Below are 18,408 nucleotides of genomic sequence, written 5' to 3'. Positions count from 1 at the left end.
CCCTCCTCGCTGAGATAGTAAACACACGCGGGGGAGGGGCTTAGGAAGAAGAAAAGATCGTGTATGTGCAAGATGTATCGGTCTGTGTTTAAAATCTGTGCTCACAGACAGTACCAATAACAGTGTTCAGGAATATACACATGGACACACAGAAAAAAGGACATCGAAGATAAATAAACATAAATGTATAACAATAACGTACAATCAAATAGGTGAAAAATAAAGAAATTAATTCTAGTCCTTCCAATTATGCCAACACTGCGTGAGCGCAGCATAACATCCTCAAAGATCCTCCGGATTTTCTGTTTGAGTGATTCAACTGTTGAATAAACGATCTTCGTTCTTCCTCCTCTCTGCGCAACACTCGCGGGAACTGCAGTAACGCGCCAAAATAAGAAAACAGCCCGTGTCAGTGACAGTGACAGAGAAACGTAGGAGACAAATAACTTAAAAACCTGTTTCAAATGCGGCTATGTTCACTAACTTATAAAAAACTGAGCGGGTATTTAATTTATCTGGCCTCGTTGTAGCCTTTAGCTCGCGATAAAAGATGGTTCTGCAAAACAGTGGACGGTACAGAGCGGACCGAGGGCAGAGTGGAGGAGATCAGGAAAACCAGTAAGTTCACCTTATTTTTTCACACTTGCTTTCATTTACTCTAGAGTCTAGACATATACATAATAGAGCAGATAACGCCTTTTAAGCAGGTTAGTGGATGACAGAGAGAAACCATGTGTGTTTGAACCAGGGACGATGGATCCGCGATGTCGGCTCTCAAGCGGCTGGAACGCAGCCAGTTCACCGACGAGATGGACACCCGCTTCGGCTTCGACAGGATGAAGGAGCCGGGGGAGAAAACGGGCTGGCTGATGAACATGCACCCTGTAGGTCCACACAGTGTAACGTCAGGCCTTTTGGAAGTGCTAGTGGAGGAGAAGTGACACTAACTATGATACTGTTTTTTTTAATATTTGTAGACAGAGATCCTGGATGAAGACAAGAGGATGATCAGTGCTGTGGACTTTTATTTCATTCAGGAGGATGGAAATAGGTTTAAGGTGTGTTGGAGAAAAAAAAGCCCAGGGCTGTGAGACAGTGAGGAAGTTTATTCAAACTGGTTACCAGCTTTACAAGCTGGGTGCAGTTATTATAATTATGAAAAATGTGCAACAAACCTCTCGCCTTTTCCACTGTGCTAACATATTCCTCCTAATATTTAATCTGTCTGCAGGTGGCTCTCCCCTTCAAGCCATATTTTTACATAGCCACTAAAAAGGTTAGTTACCGCCTGTCATTTTGTTCTCATGCCATGTAAACATATTCTCAAACTCCTTCCCTGAAGACAACTGTATTTCCAGAACTGTGAGAGAGAAGTCATCTCATACCTGTCTAAGAAGTTCCAAGGAAAGGTGGCGAAGCTTGAAATTCTCCCAAAAGAGGATCTAGACCTGGTGAGAGTTTTGTTTATAGTATCCTTTTGTTTAATGGAAAATAATAATTAGTTGCAGGGTTAATTTGCGCTACAGAATAGGAAAGTATTGACCATGCTAACGTGTTGTCTTGCTCTCCCCAGCCAAACCATTTAGTCGGACTGAAGAGAAGCTACATCAAGCTGTTGTTCAACACCGTGGACGACCTTGTCAAAGTAAAGCGTGAGATCGCCCCAGCAGTACGCAAAAACAGAGAGAGGGAGCAGTCCAATGATGCCTACACTTCAATGTTATCAAGGTATCACCAAACCACCAATCGCATTACCTTTTTTTATCATCTTTACTCAGTTATTTCCACTTTTATATTGATCTGTGGATACCTGTGTTGGTTTTTCAGCGCCTTATCGGGTGGCAACGTGACCTCTGCAGATGAAGATGGGATGTCAAAGAGTATTTCAGACCAGTTAGACAACATAGTGGACATGAGAGAGTATGACGTGCCCTATCATGTGCGAGTGTCGATCGACCTGAAGATCCATGTGGTAAAGACAGATTTCTGTTACTCCTGTGTTTCAGAAATCCTCTAAGATGCATGTGCTGTCTGTTCTTATCTTTATTGTCTTTATGTGTCAGGCTCACTGGTACAATGTTCGATACAGAGGCAGCGCTTACCCACCAGAGATCGTACGGAGAGATGATCTTGTGGAGCGACCAGTATGAGGATTTTGTTCTTTAGCTGTCATTTAGTCAGAATTATCTTGAAGGCTTCACCTGTGACAGTTTCCATAAAACATTGTTTCATGTTCTTTTAGGACCCTGTTGTTTTGGCTTTTGACATTGAGACCACCAAACTTCCACTGAAATTCCCAGACGCAGAGACAGACCAGATTATGATGATCTCCTACATGATAGACGGACAGGTGAGTTTTATTTACTTTAAAAGTTCATGTTATTTATTTTCTGTTGATACTATTACTTACGTTTCCTACCTTTCTTTTTAAAGGGGTTTCTAATCACAAACAGAGAGATCGTCTCAGAGAACATTGAGGACTTTGAGTTCACTCCCAAACCTGAGTACGAGGGGCCTTTCACTGTCTTCAATGAGGATGATGAGGTGTGTAGCTGCATAATAGTAAATATACTACAGTGTAAATAAATATTAAAGCACTTGAAAATGATTTCATTCCTATAAATGTGATGCTCCATTTTTGCATCAGTGCAATAACACGTGTTAACGTGACTTTGGCTGCAGGCGGCCCTCATTCAGAGGTGGTTTGACCACGTTCAAGAAACCAAGCCAAACATCTTTGTGACGTACAATGGAGACTTCTTTGATTGGTGAGCTGTTGTCTTGCTGTTTCTATCAAACGATCACATGTATTACTCATATTCTACAATGTTTACCTTTCACCTCTCCTGCTTTGTTTCCTCAAGGCCTTTTGTTGAGACTCGGGCTGCCCTTCATGGTCTGAGCATGCACAGGGAGATTGGTTTCCAGAAGGATAGCCAGGGCGAGTACAAGTCCAGCCAGGCCATCCACATGGACTGTTTAAGGTCTGCACATCTCAGACACTGTTACGATGACATCATTATGGTGTATGTGAACATACACCTTAGGGCTAATTTTAGGTTTATTAATTTCAATCATCTTTCAACCTGTTTCTCCTGTGGCAGGTGGGTAAAAAGAGACAGCTACCTGCCAGTGGGAAGTCATAATCTGAAGGCAGCAGCGAAAGCTAAATTGGGCTACGACCCAGTGGAGCTGGACCCAGAGGAGATGTGCCGTATGGCAACAGAGGAGCCACAGGTACAGAAATAGACTTCAGTTTTTACAGCTCTGGAAGTAAGGAGGCAAATTGTTTTGAATTGCGGCTGCAATTTCATTGACTTTTTTCTTTTTCTACCTTTCTGTCAGACTTTAGCAACCTACTCTGTGTCAGATGCTGTGGCCACGTATTACCTGTACATGAAATATGTTCATCCCTTCATCTTCGCTCTGTGTACCATCATCCCAATGGAGCCTGATGAGGTTTGTCTATTGTGTTTGTTGTAATGGAGGCTGAAAAATAACTTGCATTTTGATAGTTACTCATCTATAGGTCCATCTGTTACCAGGTGCTGCGTAAAGGTTCGGGGACTCTGTGTGAGGCCTTGCTCATGGTGCAGGCCTTCCACGCCAACATCGTCTTCCCCAACAAGCAGGAGCAGGTCTTCAACAAACTGACAGATGACGGCCATGTTATGGACTCTGAGACCTATGTGGGCGGCCACGTGGAGGCGCTGGAATCTGGAGTGTTTCGCAGTGACATCCCCTGCCGTTTCAAAATGGTACAGTCAGTCACAGTTGTACGTCATGGTTACTCCTTACTTTCATACTTCTATGATGTTTTTAATGTGACGGTTCCATCTGATCTGTTGACAGAACCCAGCTGCATTCGACTTCCTGCTGCAAAGAGTAGAGAGGACGATGCGTCACGCCATTGAGGAAGAGGAGAAAATCCCCTTGGAGCAAGTCACAAACTTTAATGAGGTTTGATTTGTCATTGTTTCCTTTGGTGAAGTCGTGCCTTTCAAAAGTCGTGCCAACTGTTCTCAGCATTCTCAGCTTGAAGATATAAAACATGCCTGGTGTTTTCTCAGGTCTGCGATGAGATAAAGAAGAAGCTGACTTCCCTGAAGGAGGTTCCAAACAGGATCGAATGCCCCCTCATCTACCATCTGGACGTCGGGGCGATGTACCCCAACATCATTCTTACCAACCGCCTGCAGGTAAAAAGAAAACAAAAGACATGAAAGTGAGCAAAAGTTATAGTAAAGCATTAAACTCAATACCTTATTTTCTGTTTTTTTTAAAGCCATCTGCAATGGTTGATGAAGCCACTTGTGCTGCCTGTGACTTTAACAAGCCTGGAGCCACCTGCCAGAGGAGAATGGCCTGGCAATGGAGAGGGGAAATCAGTGAGTTAATATGTTTATTGTGTGTTGCTGTGGGTATGGATGCATCCAAGCAGACACAAAACTGTAATGCTGACCAAATAGCTGTGAGTTTTTATTTTCTGTAAATGTGAACAAAATTCTAAAAACATCTTTCACTTTAATCACACTTGTTCAATTTGTGAAAGTTGTTGACTTAAGACAGTAGCACCTCATAACCTCTTCGGATTAGTATTTTTATCGAAGAAATAAAATGTCAACATAATGTCATATTAAAGGCTTATCTAGCTTTATAACACGTAATGAAGTGATCTGTTGTCTCTATCTGCAGTGCCCGCCAGTCGCAGTGAGTTTCACCGTATCCAGCAACAACTCGAGTCTGAGAAGTTCCCGCCGCTGTTCCCAAACGGACCGCCTCGGGCCTTCCACAACCTCAACAGAGAGGAGCAGGCCAAACATGAGAAGAAACGTTTGGCAGGTACTTAATTTTTTTCCAGCCTTTATAAAGGTTTTCAGTAATTCTGCTGAGCCAGCTTGGTTCCTTTGGTTTCCGTTATGATTATAAGTTGTCAAATTTACTGGGAACCAAAAGTTGACTTATGTATTCCTTGTCTCAGACTACTGTAAGAAAGCCTATAAGAAGACACACGTCACCAGGCTGGAGGAACGAGTCACCACCATCTGTCAGAGAGAAAACTCCTTCTATGTCGACACTGTGAGAGCTTTCAGAGATCGGCGATACGAATTCAAAGGACTCCACAAGGTACATTTTGGTATCATTAGCAATGACAATAATAATCATCCCCACACAATTTGCAGTTCACACACAGAAGTTCAAACACATTTCACTTGAAATTGTCTCGTCTTGCCTGTTAAATGCAGTTATTTTCATGCTCCTTTGGTTAAGGTGTGGAAGAAGAAGCTGTCCTCAGCTCAGGACAGCGGAGACGCCGCTGAGGCGAAGCGCTGCAAGAACATGGAGATCCTGTACGAGTCTCTTCAGCTGGCTCACAAGTGTATTCTCAACTCTTTCTATGGCTACGTCATGAGGAAAGGGTAAGAGTCAATTACTGTGCAGTTTTCCTCAGGAGATTTTTTTTTTTGTGGTTTTATAAAATGATACGATATCATCTTATACTGTGGACCTGATGTTGTCGGTTCGGTCTTTGTGTTTCCATCAGGGCGCGCTGGTACTCCATGGAGATGGCTGGCATTGTGTGCTACACTGGAGCCAACATCATCACTCAGGCCAGAGAGCTTATCGAACAAATAGGGTGAGTGATTTGATAATTTGATAATTATTTTCTCAGTCAGAGCGAGGGCAGCGAGAGTGCAGGGTCAGCACAAAAGGAACAGGAAGGGATCCACTGATTTGTTCAACCACGTTTTATGAGCAGATTCCTGTCAATATGTAGGAATGAATCTAGCTCCGACAGCATGGTTTTTATTTCTTATTCTGAATTGTTGCCTCTTGAAATGCACTAAAGTTGCCATGGAGAAGAAATCAAGGAAATTCCTAACACGTAATCTAAAAAATGCATTTTTCACCTCTGCTTCTCTGCGATTCAGGAGGCCTCTTGAGTTGGACACTGATGGTATCTGGTGTGTCCTCCCCAACACCTTTCCTGAGAACTTTGTGGTGAAGACGAGTCATGAGAAGAAGCCCAAGGTGACCATCTCCTACCCAGGGGCCATGCTGAACATCATGGTGAAGGAGGGATTCACCAACGACCAGTACCACGAGCTCGTCGACCCCGCGTCCCTCACTTACACCACCAGGTCAGAGAACAGCATCTTCTTCGAGGTGGACGGCCCGTATCTGGCGATGATCCTCCCTGCCTCTAAAGAGGAAGGGAAGAAGCTGAAGAAAAGGTATGACAATAGTGGAAATGTAACATATAAGTCCTGTGGCCAGTGGATGATTTGTTTAGAAATTTAGGGAATCAGCTTCCTGGTTAGGAACATAGTAAATTATTAAAAAATAAAACTCTCTTTGTTTTAGGTACGCTGTGTTTAATGAAGATGGATCTCTTGCTGAGCTGAAGGGTTTTGAAGTGAAGAGAAGAGGAGAGCTCCAGCTCATTAAGATTTTCCAGTCATCAGTGTTTGAGGCTTTCCTCAAAGGTACCACTCTGGATGAGGTCTACGCCTCTGTGGCCAAAGTGGCCGACTACTGGCTGGACGTTCTATACAGCAAGGTAAAGATCTGTGAACGGAGGTTATGAAACAGCATTCTAGTATTGCAAGATATTTACATCATGCTTTCAGATGTGTTTTGAGTAACTTGGATTAACCAGCCGCCTATCAGATTTGTTAAAATGCAGTATTGTTTGCGGAGAAAGCTCAGTCAAAATGTTGATTCCTGTTCTTGTCATCTTCACAAAGAAAAAAAAAAAAAAAAAAAAGCTTTATTTCACTGGTTTTCCAGGCTGCCAACATGCCAGATGCGGAGCTGTTTGACCTGATTTCAGAGAATCGGTCAATGTCCAGAAAGCTGGAGGACTACGGAGAGCAGAAGTCCACTTCTATCAGCACAGCGAAGAGACTTGCTGAGTTTCTGGGAGACCAGATGGTGAAAGATGCTGGTCTGAGCTGTCGCTACGTCATCTCCCGAAAACCAGAGGGTTCACCCGTCACAGAAAGGTGGGGCAACAGCTCTGAAAACACTTAAACTTAAACGTAAACATTTAATTATCCTATAATTATTATGGGAGTCCACGTTCAGCCTTGTGTATCAAAGACAGCAGTGTGTGCAGGTTCAAGGTGAGACAGATCAGAGGTGTGTGTGGCTGGTGTGGTCTCCATGTGGGACACATGTCAGCAGGTCGCTCCATAAACAAAAGCAAACATAACACAGCATGCTGAGCATAGATTTTGTGGTGTTAGCTGGACCAAATAAAGTGAATTGTTTTCCCAATGTTAAATGTTTGTTGAGAAGAAGCACTTTATAATATTACCAGAAGTAAAAGCCTTTAGTGTGACACTGATTGATTTGTGTTTCTCTCCATCAGAGCCATTCCCCTGGCCATCTTCCAGGCAGAGCCCAGTGTCAAGAAGCATTTCCTTCGTAAGTGGTTGAAGATGCCCAGCCTGCATGACTTGGACATCCGCTCTGTGAGTTTTTGTTTTTTTGTTTTTTTTAGAAACAAATGCACTCAGATTCAAGCCTTTGGTTTCCTGTGTGAATTTGCTCGTGTGCTCCATCTGACATTACAGTTTGTGTTGTGGGCCTTTCCAGATACTTGACTGGAGTTATTACATAGAGAGGTTGGGTAGTGCCATCCAGAAAATCATCACCATCCCTGCAGCTCTGCAACAGGTACAAAAAAAAAAAAGTGCATTTAATGTGTCTCAGTATTTCCAAAATTTATTTGAAGTTGAATTTTAGTTGGTTCATTTCATCATTAGGTGAAGAACCCAGTACCCAGAGTGAGGCATCCCGACTGGCTTCACAAGAAACTCCTGGAGAAAAATGACATTTACAAGCAAAAGAAAATTAGTGAGCTGTTCACCAGTGAGGGAAAGAGACAGGTAAGTTCACCTCACAGCAAAATATCCTGTCAAGCTGTCAGCACAGAAAGTTTCCTCTGCTCCCGTCTGTGGATTTATTGTGTAGTTTAGAGATTTCTTTGAACCTATTCTGTGATATACGCTGACTTTCCTCTGGTGGAAGGTCAGGCTCTTTAACTCACTCTGACACCCCATTATACACTTCGCTAAATGACCTCTTCTCTCTCAGGTTGCCCATCAGCCTCTTCAAGCAGGCCAAGCCGCAGACATAGAGGACTTTGGGATGCCAGCCAAACCTCTGCAGCCGGCCATCCTCATAAGCACCAAGCGGAAGCGGACTTCTCAGGGAGAGGACAGCCAGGTGGAGTCTCAGGATGTGGAGCTCACACAGTCCTGGAGAGAGATCCTGGGACCGCCCCCACCTATGGGAAAGACACGGGTAGGAAAACAGCAAGAACCACAGAGTCTTGACTGTTGTGTCACGGTGTACTGGTTCCTACTCAGCCCTCGTTGGTTCCACCATTCCCCGAGAAATATTACATTTACACTGGATCTTATTTTAACCACTGTGTCTGCATACAGGAGGAGCGTCTTGTGTGGCTGCGCTACCATAAGAAAAAGTGGGAGCTGCAGCTGAGGCAGAGGAAGGAGAGAAAGAAGAGGAGGAGGCTGCTGGATGGTGAAGCTCAGCCCGTAGGTGGAGGAGTGATCAGAGGTGGCCCCACCACCGGCCTGGGAAGCTTCCTTCGCAGAACAGCGCGTAGCATCCTGGACATGCCATGGCAAATTGTGCAGGTGGAGTATTATTGTTTCCACCTTCTGCTCCTTTAAGAAATAATTGACATGATACATAGAAAATTTTTGAATATTAGACACTGAATTCTAGTCTTATCTGATGTGATATCCTGCTACCTTCCTCACAGATTGCAGAGACTAGTCACCCCGGTCTGTACAAGTTGTGGGCTGTGATTGGGAATGACCTCCACTGCATGAAGCTCAACATCCCCCGTGTCTTCTACGTCAATCAGAAAGTGCCAAAACAAGAGGAGGGAGCCACATACAAAAAGGCACGCAAAAAGAAAATGCGGTGACTGTAGATTTTAAAAGTTTGAAAGCATGTGCTGTCATAATAAATGAACCTTGTAAATTTTAACATTAAATCATTTGGCTTCAGGTGAACCGCATGCTGCCTCGCTCCAACATTGTGTACTACCTTTATGAGTACTGTGTACCAGAAGACATGTACCAGGAGCACATCAATGAGATCAACGCAGACCTCTCTGCACCAGACATTGAAGGAGTCTATGAAACACAGGTATCATATATTTATACACCTCCAGTATAACGTATAATGCGTGTGTGAAGTGGGTTTATCTAATAGTGCATAAATGATGCAGTGTTACTGTGATTGTCACTCTTTCAGGTCCCCTTGCTGTTTCGTGCTCTGGTGCAGCTTGGATGTGTGTGTATGGTCAATAAATATGTTGTGAGGGATCTGGCCGGCAGGGAGGCTGACACTTTCGACCTGGAGCATTTGGAGATGAGGTCTCTGGCCCAGTTCAGCTACTTGGAGCCCGGTAAGCGCTGTCTCACACACTGGTCATCTGGAATTGATGTCAAAATGGATCCGAATGGGATTATAGTTTAGTTTAGTTTTTTTTTTTTTTTTTTTTTTTTTTTACCAATTTCTTTACCTCTAACCTATAGACATATTTTTATATTATTTGTCATGGTCAGATTTTTTATTTTCAGCTAAATGTTATTCTGAGTGCTTTAATGGGATGCCACAGCTTAATGCCAGCCCATCTAGAGGTGTTTTTTAGCTTCTCAAATGAAACATCTGTGATTGGACACCCTCATGTGGAAACACACGTATTTATAGAGACCTAAATAAATGTTGGACTATTTGATTAAGTTTTCCAGTGGAACAGCGCAGTGTTACATAGTAGGATTTTGTGATTCCCTGGGCAGGACTATGGATTTTTGTTCTATGTTACAAGTTTTATATAATTGTTATGTTATTGTTACGTTTGCTTTCTCCTCAGGGAGTGTTCGCCACATGTATTTGTATCATCACCGCCAGGGCCACAAGGCTCTGTTTGGCCTGTTCATCCCCTCTCAGCGTAAAGCCAGCATCTTTGTCCTGGACACAGTAAGAATAACGCGACTCTTTATTTCTTCCACTGCCTTTGTGTTCTCATTTCACAACACACATCTTACTGTACTGTTGTTATTTCACTCTCCCTCTCAACACCGTTATCAAAATACTTTCCTCCCCAATTTATAGAGAATAACACTTCATTAAATGATCTTCTTTTTTTTTTTTCTTAGGTTCGAAGCAACCAGATGCCCAACCTGAGTAACCTTTACACAGCTGAACGCACTGCCCTCCTAGAGAAGACTACAGAGGAGCTTCTGCCTCCAGAGAAACACAACTTTGAGGTCCGAGCTGAAAACGACGTGAAGGCTATCTACCGTGCACTGCAGCGCATACTGCTGAACTACAAGGTAAAATACTCTGTTCCTATTTAATACTTTTCTTGTCCTGTAATACATTACATACAGGGACATTACTAATTATTTTCATGTGACTAAACTGGCGAGCGTCTGCTGTGTCTGCCGCTGTTTACAGGAGGAGCGTCGTGGGCCCACCCTCATCGCTGTGCAGTCAAACTGGGAGTTGCGACGATTGTCGGCAGGGATGCCGGTGCTTTCGGAGTTCCCGGTCGTTCCAGTACATGTGGCTGATGAGATCAGCTATAACGTGCTGGATTGGCAACGCCACGGTGCCCGGCGCATGATCCGCCACTACCTCAACCTGGACAGCTGCCTGTCGCAGGCTTTTGACATGGCCAGGTACAAACTACATACTCTCTGTGAATCCTTTCTTATTTTTTATTTTAATGACCTGTTTTAGTCAGAGGTTTGTCTAACATGCTCTATTTGTAGCTGCAGCTGTATTTTCAGTCACTAGTTAGTTTATTGACAGCATTTTGTTGCATGAAATGTGAGCTTTTCATACTCACATAATGTCTCTCACCTTCAGGTATTACCACTTACCTGTTGGGAACTTGCCTCAGGATGTGTCCATCTTTGGTTCGGACTTGTTCCTGGCAAGACATCTACGGAAACACAACCACCTGCTGTGGCTTTCACCCACGGCCAGACCCGACCTCGGAGGAAAAGAAGCTGATGACAGCCGCCTGGTCATGGAAAGTGATGACAGGAGCTCTGTGGAGATAAACGCTCAAGGATGCTATTCCACAGGTACATAGACACCAGGAACTCGCACCGGAAAAAGCAAAAGATCATAGAGCAAGTCGTTTTTGAATTGTCTTTCTCTACGTTTATGGATTATCCTCCTTCCTTCAGTGTGTGTGGAGATGGACCTGCAGAGCCTGGCGGTGAACACCATCCTCCAGTCACAGCATGTCAATGACATGGAGGGCGGAGCCAGTCTGGGCGTCAGTTTTGATGTGATCCAGCAGGCCTCGTTGGAAGACATGATGTCAGGAAACCAGGGAGCGACCGCTCTCGCTAGCTACGATGAGACGGCTCTCTGCTCCAACACCTTCAGGTGTGTGAACATCTGATGTACACTACCATTCAAAAGTTTGGGGTCACCCAGACAATTTTGTGTTTTCCATGAAAACTCACACTTTTATTTATCAAATGAGTTGCAAAATGAATAGAAAATATAGTCAAGACATTGACAAGGTGAGAAATAATGATTTTTATTTGAAATAATAATTTTCTCCTTCAAACTTTGCTTTCGTCAAAGAATGCTCAATTTGCAGAAATTACAGCATTGCAGACCTTTGGCATTCTAGCTGTTAATTTGTTGAGGTGATCTGTAGAAGTTTCACCCCACGCTTCCAGAAGCCCCTCCCACAAGTCGGATTGGCTTGATGGGCACTTCTTGTGTACCATACGGTCCCACAACAGCTCAATGGGGTTGAGATCTGGTGACTGCGCTGGTCACTCCATTACAGATAGAATACCAGCGGCCTGCTTCTTCCCTAAATAGTTTTGCATAATTTGGAGGTGTGCTTTGGGTCATTGTCCTGTTGTAGGAGGAAATTGGCTCCAATCAAGCGCTGTCCACAGGGTATGGCATGGCGTTGCAAAATGGAGTGATAGCCTTCCTTATTCAAAATCCCTTTTACCTTGTACAAATCTCCCACTTTACCAGCACCAAAGCAACCCCAGACCATCACATTACCTCCACCATGCTTGACAGATGGCGTCAGGCACTCTTCCAGCATCTTTTCAGTTGTTCTGCGTCTCACAAATGTTCTTCTGTGTGATCCAAACGCTTCAAACTTCGATTCGTCTGTCCATAACACTTTTTTCCAATCTTCCTCTGTCCAATGTTTGTGTTCTTTTGCCCATATTAATCTTTCCCTTTTATTGGCCGGTCTCAGATATGGCTTTTTCTTTGCCACTCTGCCCTGAAGGCCAGCATCCCGGAGTCGCCTCTTCACTGTAGACGTTGACACTGGCGTTTTGTGGGTACTATTTAATGAAGCTGCCAGTTGAGGACCTGTGAGGCGTCTATTTCTCAAACTACAGACTCTAATGTACTTGTCTTCTTGATCAGCTGTGCAGCGGGGCCTCCCACTTCTCTTTCTACTCTGGTTAGAGTTTGTGCTGTTCTCTGAAGGGAGTAGTACACAGCGTTGTAGGAAATCTTCAGTTTCTTGGCAATTTCTCGCATGGAATATCCTTCATTTCTAAGAACAAGAATAGACTGTCGAGTTTCACATGAAAGTTCTCTTTTTCTGGCCATTTTGAGAGTTTAATCGAACCCACAAATGTGATGCTCCAGATTCTCAACTAGCTCAAAGGAAGGTCAATTTTATAGCTCCTCTAACCAGCAAAACTGTTTTCAGCTGTGCTAACATAATTGCACAAGGGTTTTCAAGGGTTTTCTAATCATCCATTAGCCTTCTAACGCAATTAGCAAACACAATGTACCATTAGAACACTGGAGTGATGGTTGCTGGAAATGGGCCTCTATACACCTATGTAGATATTGCATTAAAAACCAGACGTTTGCAGCTAGAATAGTCATTTACCACATTAACAATGTATAGAGTGTATTTCTGATTAGTTTAATGTTATCATCATTGAAAAAACAGTGCTTTTCTTTCAAAAATAAGGACATTTCTAAGTGACCCCAAACTTTTGAACGGTAGTGTACATGGCTATTTTAACCCTACACTTACACAGTATGACCTAAATTGGCGGTGGGTTTTTAATTATGTTCCTCATTGTTTGCTCATCTTACTGTTTCCTCTGTGGTGTATGAGCAGGATCTTGAAGAGCATGGTGGTTGGATGGGTCAGGGAGATCACTCAGTACCACAATGTGTATGCAGACAACCAGGTGATGCACTTCTACCGCTGGCTGCGCTCCCCGAGCTCTCTGCTCTATGACCCCGCACTGCACCGCACCCTGCACAACATGATGAAGAAGGTGTTTCTACAGTGAGTTCAACATCATTCTCCACACTACAGCAGCCATCTGTCATTTACTTAGTCACGTATTTAGTCTTTGTTTTTGAAACAAAGGTTAAATCTCTCTGGTTTATTTTTTTTTGTACAATAATCTCAAGGTAGCTCTGTTCCCATCATTTGGTGACATGCTCAAGCTTTTTTGGAAATCAGCTGTGTCCCTGCACTCAACAAAGCGCTTGAATGAAATTAATTGTTGCAATTAAATATAGTAATGAACACAATTGGACATTTTTGGTCCATCTTTTGTGTTCAGTGTATTATTAATGTTTGCTCTCATCTTTGTTTCTTGCACTGATTTATCCAGATCTTCTGTTAAATGCATAACTTCTACAGTGTCCTGTCCCTCCATTAATCATTCCCTCACTTTGCTGTCAGGTTGGTTGCAGAGTTCAAACGTCTTGGCTCAACTGTGGTGTATGGAAACTTCAACAGGATCATCCTGTGTACGAAAAAACGGAGGATAGATAATGCCATCGGCTACGTAGAATACATCACCAACAGGTCAGACATTTACCCTCTGCACTCATGTCTCTGCAAGACCTTGCATTGTAAAGGGATATTATCACTAAATCTCTCTCTTTATTCATTCCCCAAGCTCTAATTTATTATTTGACATAAATCTTTGCATATGTAGATACACTGATTTAAAAATTGTTAAATGCAGAAGTACCTGCATTCAATTTTTAAAGAACTATGTATTAACAGACTGCTCAGTAAGGAAACAGCTGAGTCAATAAAAAAGGGGTTGTTTCTGTCTTCAGTACTAATCATCCATTTGACCAGTTTGATGTTTGCCAGAGATGGTGTTGAAGTTCCTCTTGAGAAAACTTAAAAGAGGTGCACTGCCCATTATACTCACAGGAGAAAAACTAAATAGTTAAGTTAGGCCAATGTATAAAAGAATAAAACCAATACTGTAATACAGAAGTGAAATATCTCTGGGTTTGGCAGTATTGTTGTGGCTACCTCCAAATGCTTTTCTGGTCTTCGAACAAACAACAATACATTTAACAGTTCAGTTGTTGGTTTCCGCTTGAAAGCAAAGTAGCCATTACCTACATATTACATTCTTAATATTAAGATCCAAAAAAAAAAAATCTTTTCAGTCTCTCTTTCATATTCTAAGTTGATCCAATACCTGACAAATCTCCTCCCTAACTCTTCTTCTTCAAGCATCCACTCCAGAGAAATCTTCCACTCTTTGTCCTTGTCCTTCTCCCGATGCTGGGAGTTCCTGCTGTGGATGGACCCCGCGAACTACGGTGGTGTGAAGGGCAAACTGCCCTCCAGCCTCTTGTATGGAGAGGTACCTCACACTGAAACTTCTGCCTTACTGTTTATTTGCTTTAATTAAAGTTTATCAAGCTGAATACTGAGAACCCCCCCATATGGACATTTTTAGGAAGGAACCAAAAAGAAGAAAAACAGACAAGGTGACGGCGATGAGGACGGCAGCGAAGATGAAGATGAGGATGAGGCCGATGTTGAGGAAGAGGATGGTGATGGAGAGACGGATGAGGTGGAGGAACTGATTGAGAGCAACTGGAACATCATGCAGTATCTACCCCAAACTGCCTCCTGTCAGAAATACTTCCTCATGATTGTCTCAGGTAAAAAATAATCTACACAAAACAGCTTATGTGCTTTTAATTGGCTTTTCTCTCTACCAACTCTTACACACACATCTCCTCCACCCCAGCCTACATTGCAGCAGTCTACCACAGCATGAAAGAGGAGCTGAGACGTAACGCTCCTGGAGCAACACCAGTCAAGAGACGTGGAGGCAGCCAGGCTTCCCAGCAGGCAGTGGGGGACTTGAGTGCTCTTCCTGGTAAGATGCTGTTTGGGAATCCGCTTCAGTTACTAAAGACTTAACTTGTGTCTCTCAGGAACGTCACATTACTCACATTAGAGTCACTACAGACTAGTGTCTGTTACACTTGAATCATTAATGGGGAGTTTTTAATCATATTTAGATAGATTTCCTCTCAGGTGTGTTTTTTTCTTTAACTCTCTGGCACAGGAATGATCTCCTTCTCCCAGGAATATGTGTCAAGTGAGCTGACACAGAACTTTTTCACCATCACTCAAAAAATCCAGAAGAAGGTGACGGGCACCAGGAGTGTGACCCAGCCCTCAGAGATGTTCCCCGTCCTGCCTGGATCCCACCTGCCACTCAACAACCCAGCACTGGAGTTTATTAAATATGTTTGCCAGGTATACACCTAAATGCCACATGACTGGTAGAACATGTCAGGGGCTGGTGTTGTATGTAGTCATGATTTTTCCCTTTGCCACACTGATTTTGCAGGATTTGCAACTGATGCAGATTTCTCACTGTCTTTTCCCCCCTCAGGTCCTTTCACTGGATGCCAACATAGTGAACCAGGTGAACAAGCTGAAGAGAGACCTCCTGCGTCTTGTGGACGTTGGAGAGTTTTCGGAGGACGCCCAGTTCCGTGACCCCTGTAACTCCTACATCCTACCAGAAGTCATCTGCCACCAGTGCAATTTCTGTCGTGACCTCGACCTCTGCAAGGACCCATCTGTGGCACAGGTAAGAGCTGAGCAAAAGAAGAGTAGCATCTGATGATAACAAGACTAATATCCCTCCTGTTTGAAGCTGCTTTATTAAATTGTATTTCAATTCCAGAAGAAATCTAAATGATATAAACTGTGTTTTCCTCTCCTCAGGATGGGTCTGTCTTGCCTCAGTGGTTCTGCTCCAACTGTCAGGCCCAGTACGAGACTGAGTCTGTTGAGATGGCTCTGGTAGAAGCCCTGCAGAAGAAACTGATGAGCTACACGCTGCAGGACCTGGTGAGTAAAAAATTCAGATTTTCATACTCAACAGATAAAACTACGTAGTCCTAGTGGTTAATACATATAGCGTAAACTGTAATGTCCCCAGTTCGATTTCAGCAGAGGAGCTTTGTTGTATGTCACCACCCTCTCTGTCTCTCTCTCTCTCTCTCCATGTTTCCCGTCTGTATCTCTCTCTTTATAAAGCAAAATGCCAAAAATAATCTTTAAAAAAAAAAAAAAGTCTCAAACAGCAATATAACTCCTCTGTTGCAATGGGTAAGACCGTGATTTCATTGGTGTCATCAGTGTCACAACATTAACAGCAGAACATCGTGATGAAAATGTGCATAAGTTTCACACACTTTCCTCTTGTGTGATTTTAGGTGTGTACCAAATGTAAAGGGGTCAAGGAAGCAAACATGCCCCTCTACTGTGGATGTGCAGGAGACTTTGACCTCACTTTCTCAGCCAAGGTTTCTACTCTTAAATACATTACATCGTTCAGTGTAGTGATGAAAGTGTATGATCGTCCCCATTCGACACTGTTCTTACAGCTGTTTTGTTTTGCTTCTTTCTTCTATTTAAAGCGCTTCTCTGAGCAGATCACCGTTTTTCGGAGCATAGCGTCCCACTACAACATGAGCTTCCTGGAGGAGACCATTGACTGGCTGCTGGCAATGAGCCCACAGATCAGCCAGAGCGCTCACTAATGTGACATCTAATGCAGAGGTCTGACACTCCCTCAGCTGCATCTGTGGCAACTGTTAATTCTGTTCAATCTGGAAAACACTCAGCACTGAAGCCTTCCCAGCTGATGCAATTGATGATGTCTGTTTCAGTGCTGTTTGATGTGCTGTGTGCGGCAGGTTGGAAGAGAAATGTCTGAATTGTAAATATGTTTGAATTCCTTATTATGTCAAATTAAGAATGTGTATTGATTTCAGCTTTTTACTGTCAATAAATGGTTTTTAAGTGTTTTAACTGTGAGCCTGTTTGTTATTGCTGCTCAGTTATTTGACTCAGGGCTGTAGTTTGGACTGCAGCCCTGCCACAATGGAAAGAGCATAAACATCCTGATTGCCACTTACTCTGGGGACCCTCATTAATCGGCAGTCACTAACCATCTGAGCTTCCTCCTCACGTAGCTGCTAATGTGTCTGCGGCTTGTGCACAGCTTGTGACCTGAACTGCCCCCACTTTACCCCCACCTTCTCTGGCAACTTGCAGTGAAGTGCATGAGACATGTCAGATGCTGCTTTATTGCAACTCGCATAATAGCTAACTGTCAAATTTTACTTTGTTGTGGCAAATGAGAAGATGATTTTGTTTCTCTTGCTGTTATTGATTTTTCTTTGAGGAATTGTGCAAATCTGAACCCTCAAGTTCATCTGGTGAGAGTGCGTTCCTTCACCAGATTTCATAGTGATGACATGAAAAGATGAGGTGTTTCTGAGGTGGGTGGTTAGTGATTACTGCGAGCAAGCCAGCATCACTATAATCTTAAATCATGCACCTCCATCTCTTTAACCTCATTGCCCCACAGATGACTCACTTTGCCTGCTGAGACAAAGTGAGTCAAGTAATCACATTTCAGACTCTGAACTGAGGCACAATTAGATTGGCTGCTTGGAGCTTCCCATTGACACATGCTGTAGATGTCAGTTGACGAATGAAGGTCTATTAGAAGGACAGTGACTAAATCCTTTACATTTTCACTTGTTACCTTCTCAATGCATCGTAAACTAAAGACTATGAGCTTAGTAGTGGAATAGATTAACATAACCACTATCCTTTTAAGATATAATACACTAAGACTTTTCAGCTCTTTGTCATGTCATAAGCGTAATTCCCAAACTGACATGTGGCTGTCCATTGTGCTCCTCCATCCATCATGGCAGATATCAATCCATTAGAATTGAGTCTTAAGTATTTTTTTCTCCACTGACATTTGTATTGCTCTCAGGCATTCAGATGGATTCACACTTCCCCCACAATCTTGTTAGAGAAACCATCTTATGGGAAATGTCAGTGTTATTTGATTACTGCTCATTGCTCCCCTCCTCGTGGCTTCCTCTTGTGTCTTCTCGTTATGCTGTCAGGTTGAAAAACGAAGGAACAGAATCAGAGTTGCACAATCTACTCTATTCTTTAGTGAGATGATGTTATAATAACACCCATGTCTGGAACACAAGTTAGTAGATGACTTTTTA

The 18,408-nt window shown here is 43.2% G+C and overlaps 1 protein-coding gene across 1 annotated transcript; it reads left to right on the top strand.

Moving 5' to 3' along the window:
* Positions 1-402: 402 nt before the first annotated feature.
* On the top strand, positions 403-17,179 carry pole (polymerase (DNA directed), epsilon). Its single transcript, XM_056375294.1, has 48 exons — positions 403-618; positions 749-884; positions 978-1,058; positions 1,232-1,276; positions 1,359-1,451; positions 1,574-1,728; positions 1,828-1,972; positions 2,064-2,144; positions 2,243-2,350; positions 2,434-2,544; positions 2,683-2,768; positions 2,865-2,984; positions 3,105-3,237; positions 3,346-3,459; positions 3,546-3,758; positions 3,853-3,960; positions 4,071-4,199; positions 4,286-4,388; positions 4,696-4,842; positions 4,982-5,127; positions 5,272-5,420; positions 5,546-5,638; positions 5,934-6,236; positions 6,367-6,562; positions 6,793-7,007; positions 7,376-7,478; positions 7,603-7,683; positions 7,773-7,895; positions 8,104-8,313; positions 8,457-8,669; positions 8,798-8,941; positions 9,049-9,189; positions 9,298-9,451; positions 9,920-10,026; positions 10,206-10,382; positions 10,507-10,730; positions 10,921-11,141; positions 11,247-11,451; positions 13,190-13,363; positions 13,769-13,894; positions 14,567-14,699; positions 14,796-15,003; positions 15,093-15,224; positions 15,417-15,610; positions 15,750-15,950; positions 16,088-16,213; positions 16,582-16,671; positions 16,786-17,179. The coding sequence occupies exons 1-48, from the start codon at positions 551-553 to the stop codon at positions 16,906-16,908; spliced, it is 6,888 nt and encodes a 2,295-aa protein (XP_056231269.1). The 5' UTR covers positions 403-550; the 3' UTR covers positions 16,909-17,179.
* The last annotated feature ends 1,229 nt before the right edge of the window (positions 17,180-18,408 follow it).

Source organism: Seriola aureovittata, chromosome 5 (genome assembly GCF_021018895.1).
Source record: "Seriola aureovittata isolate HTS-2021-v1 ecotype China chromosome 5, ASM2101889v1, whole genome shotgun sequence".
In the NCBI taxonomy this organism is placed as follows: Eukaryota; Metazoa; Chordata; class Actinopteri; order Carangiformes; family Carangidae; genus Seriola; species Seriola aureovittata.
The sequence above is the reverse complement of the archived record's forward strand: the minus strand, read 5'-3'. Positions and strand labels throughout refer to the sequence as shown.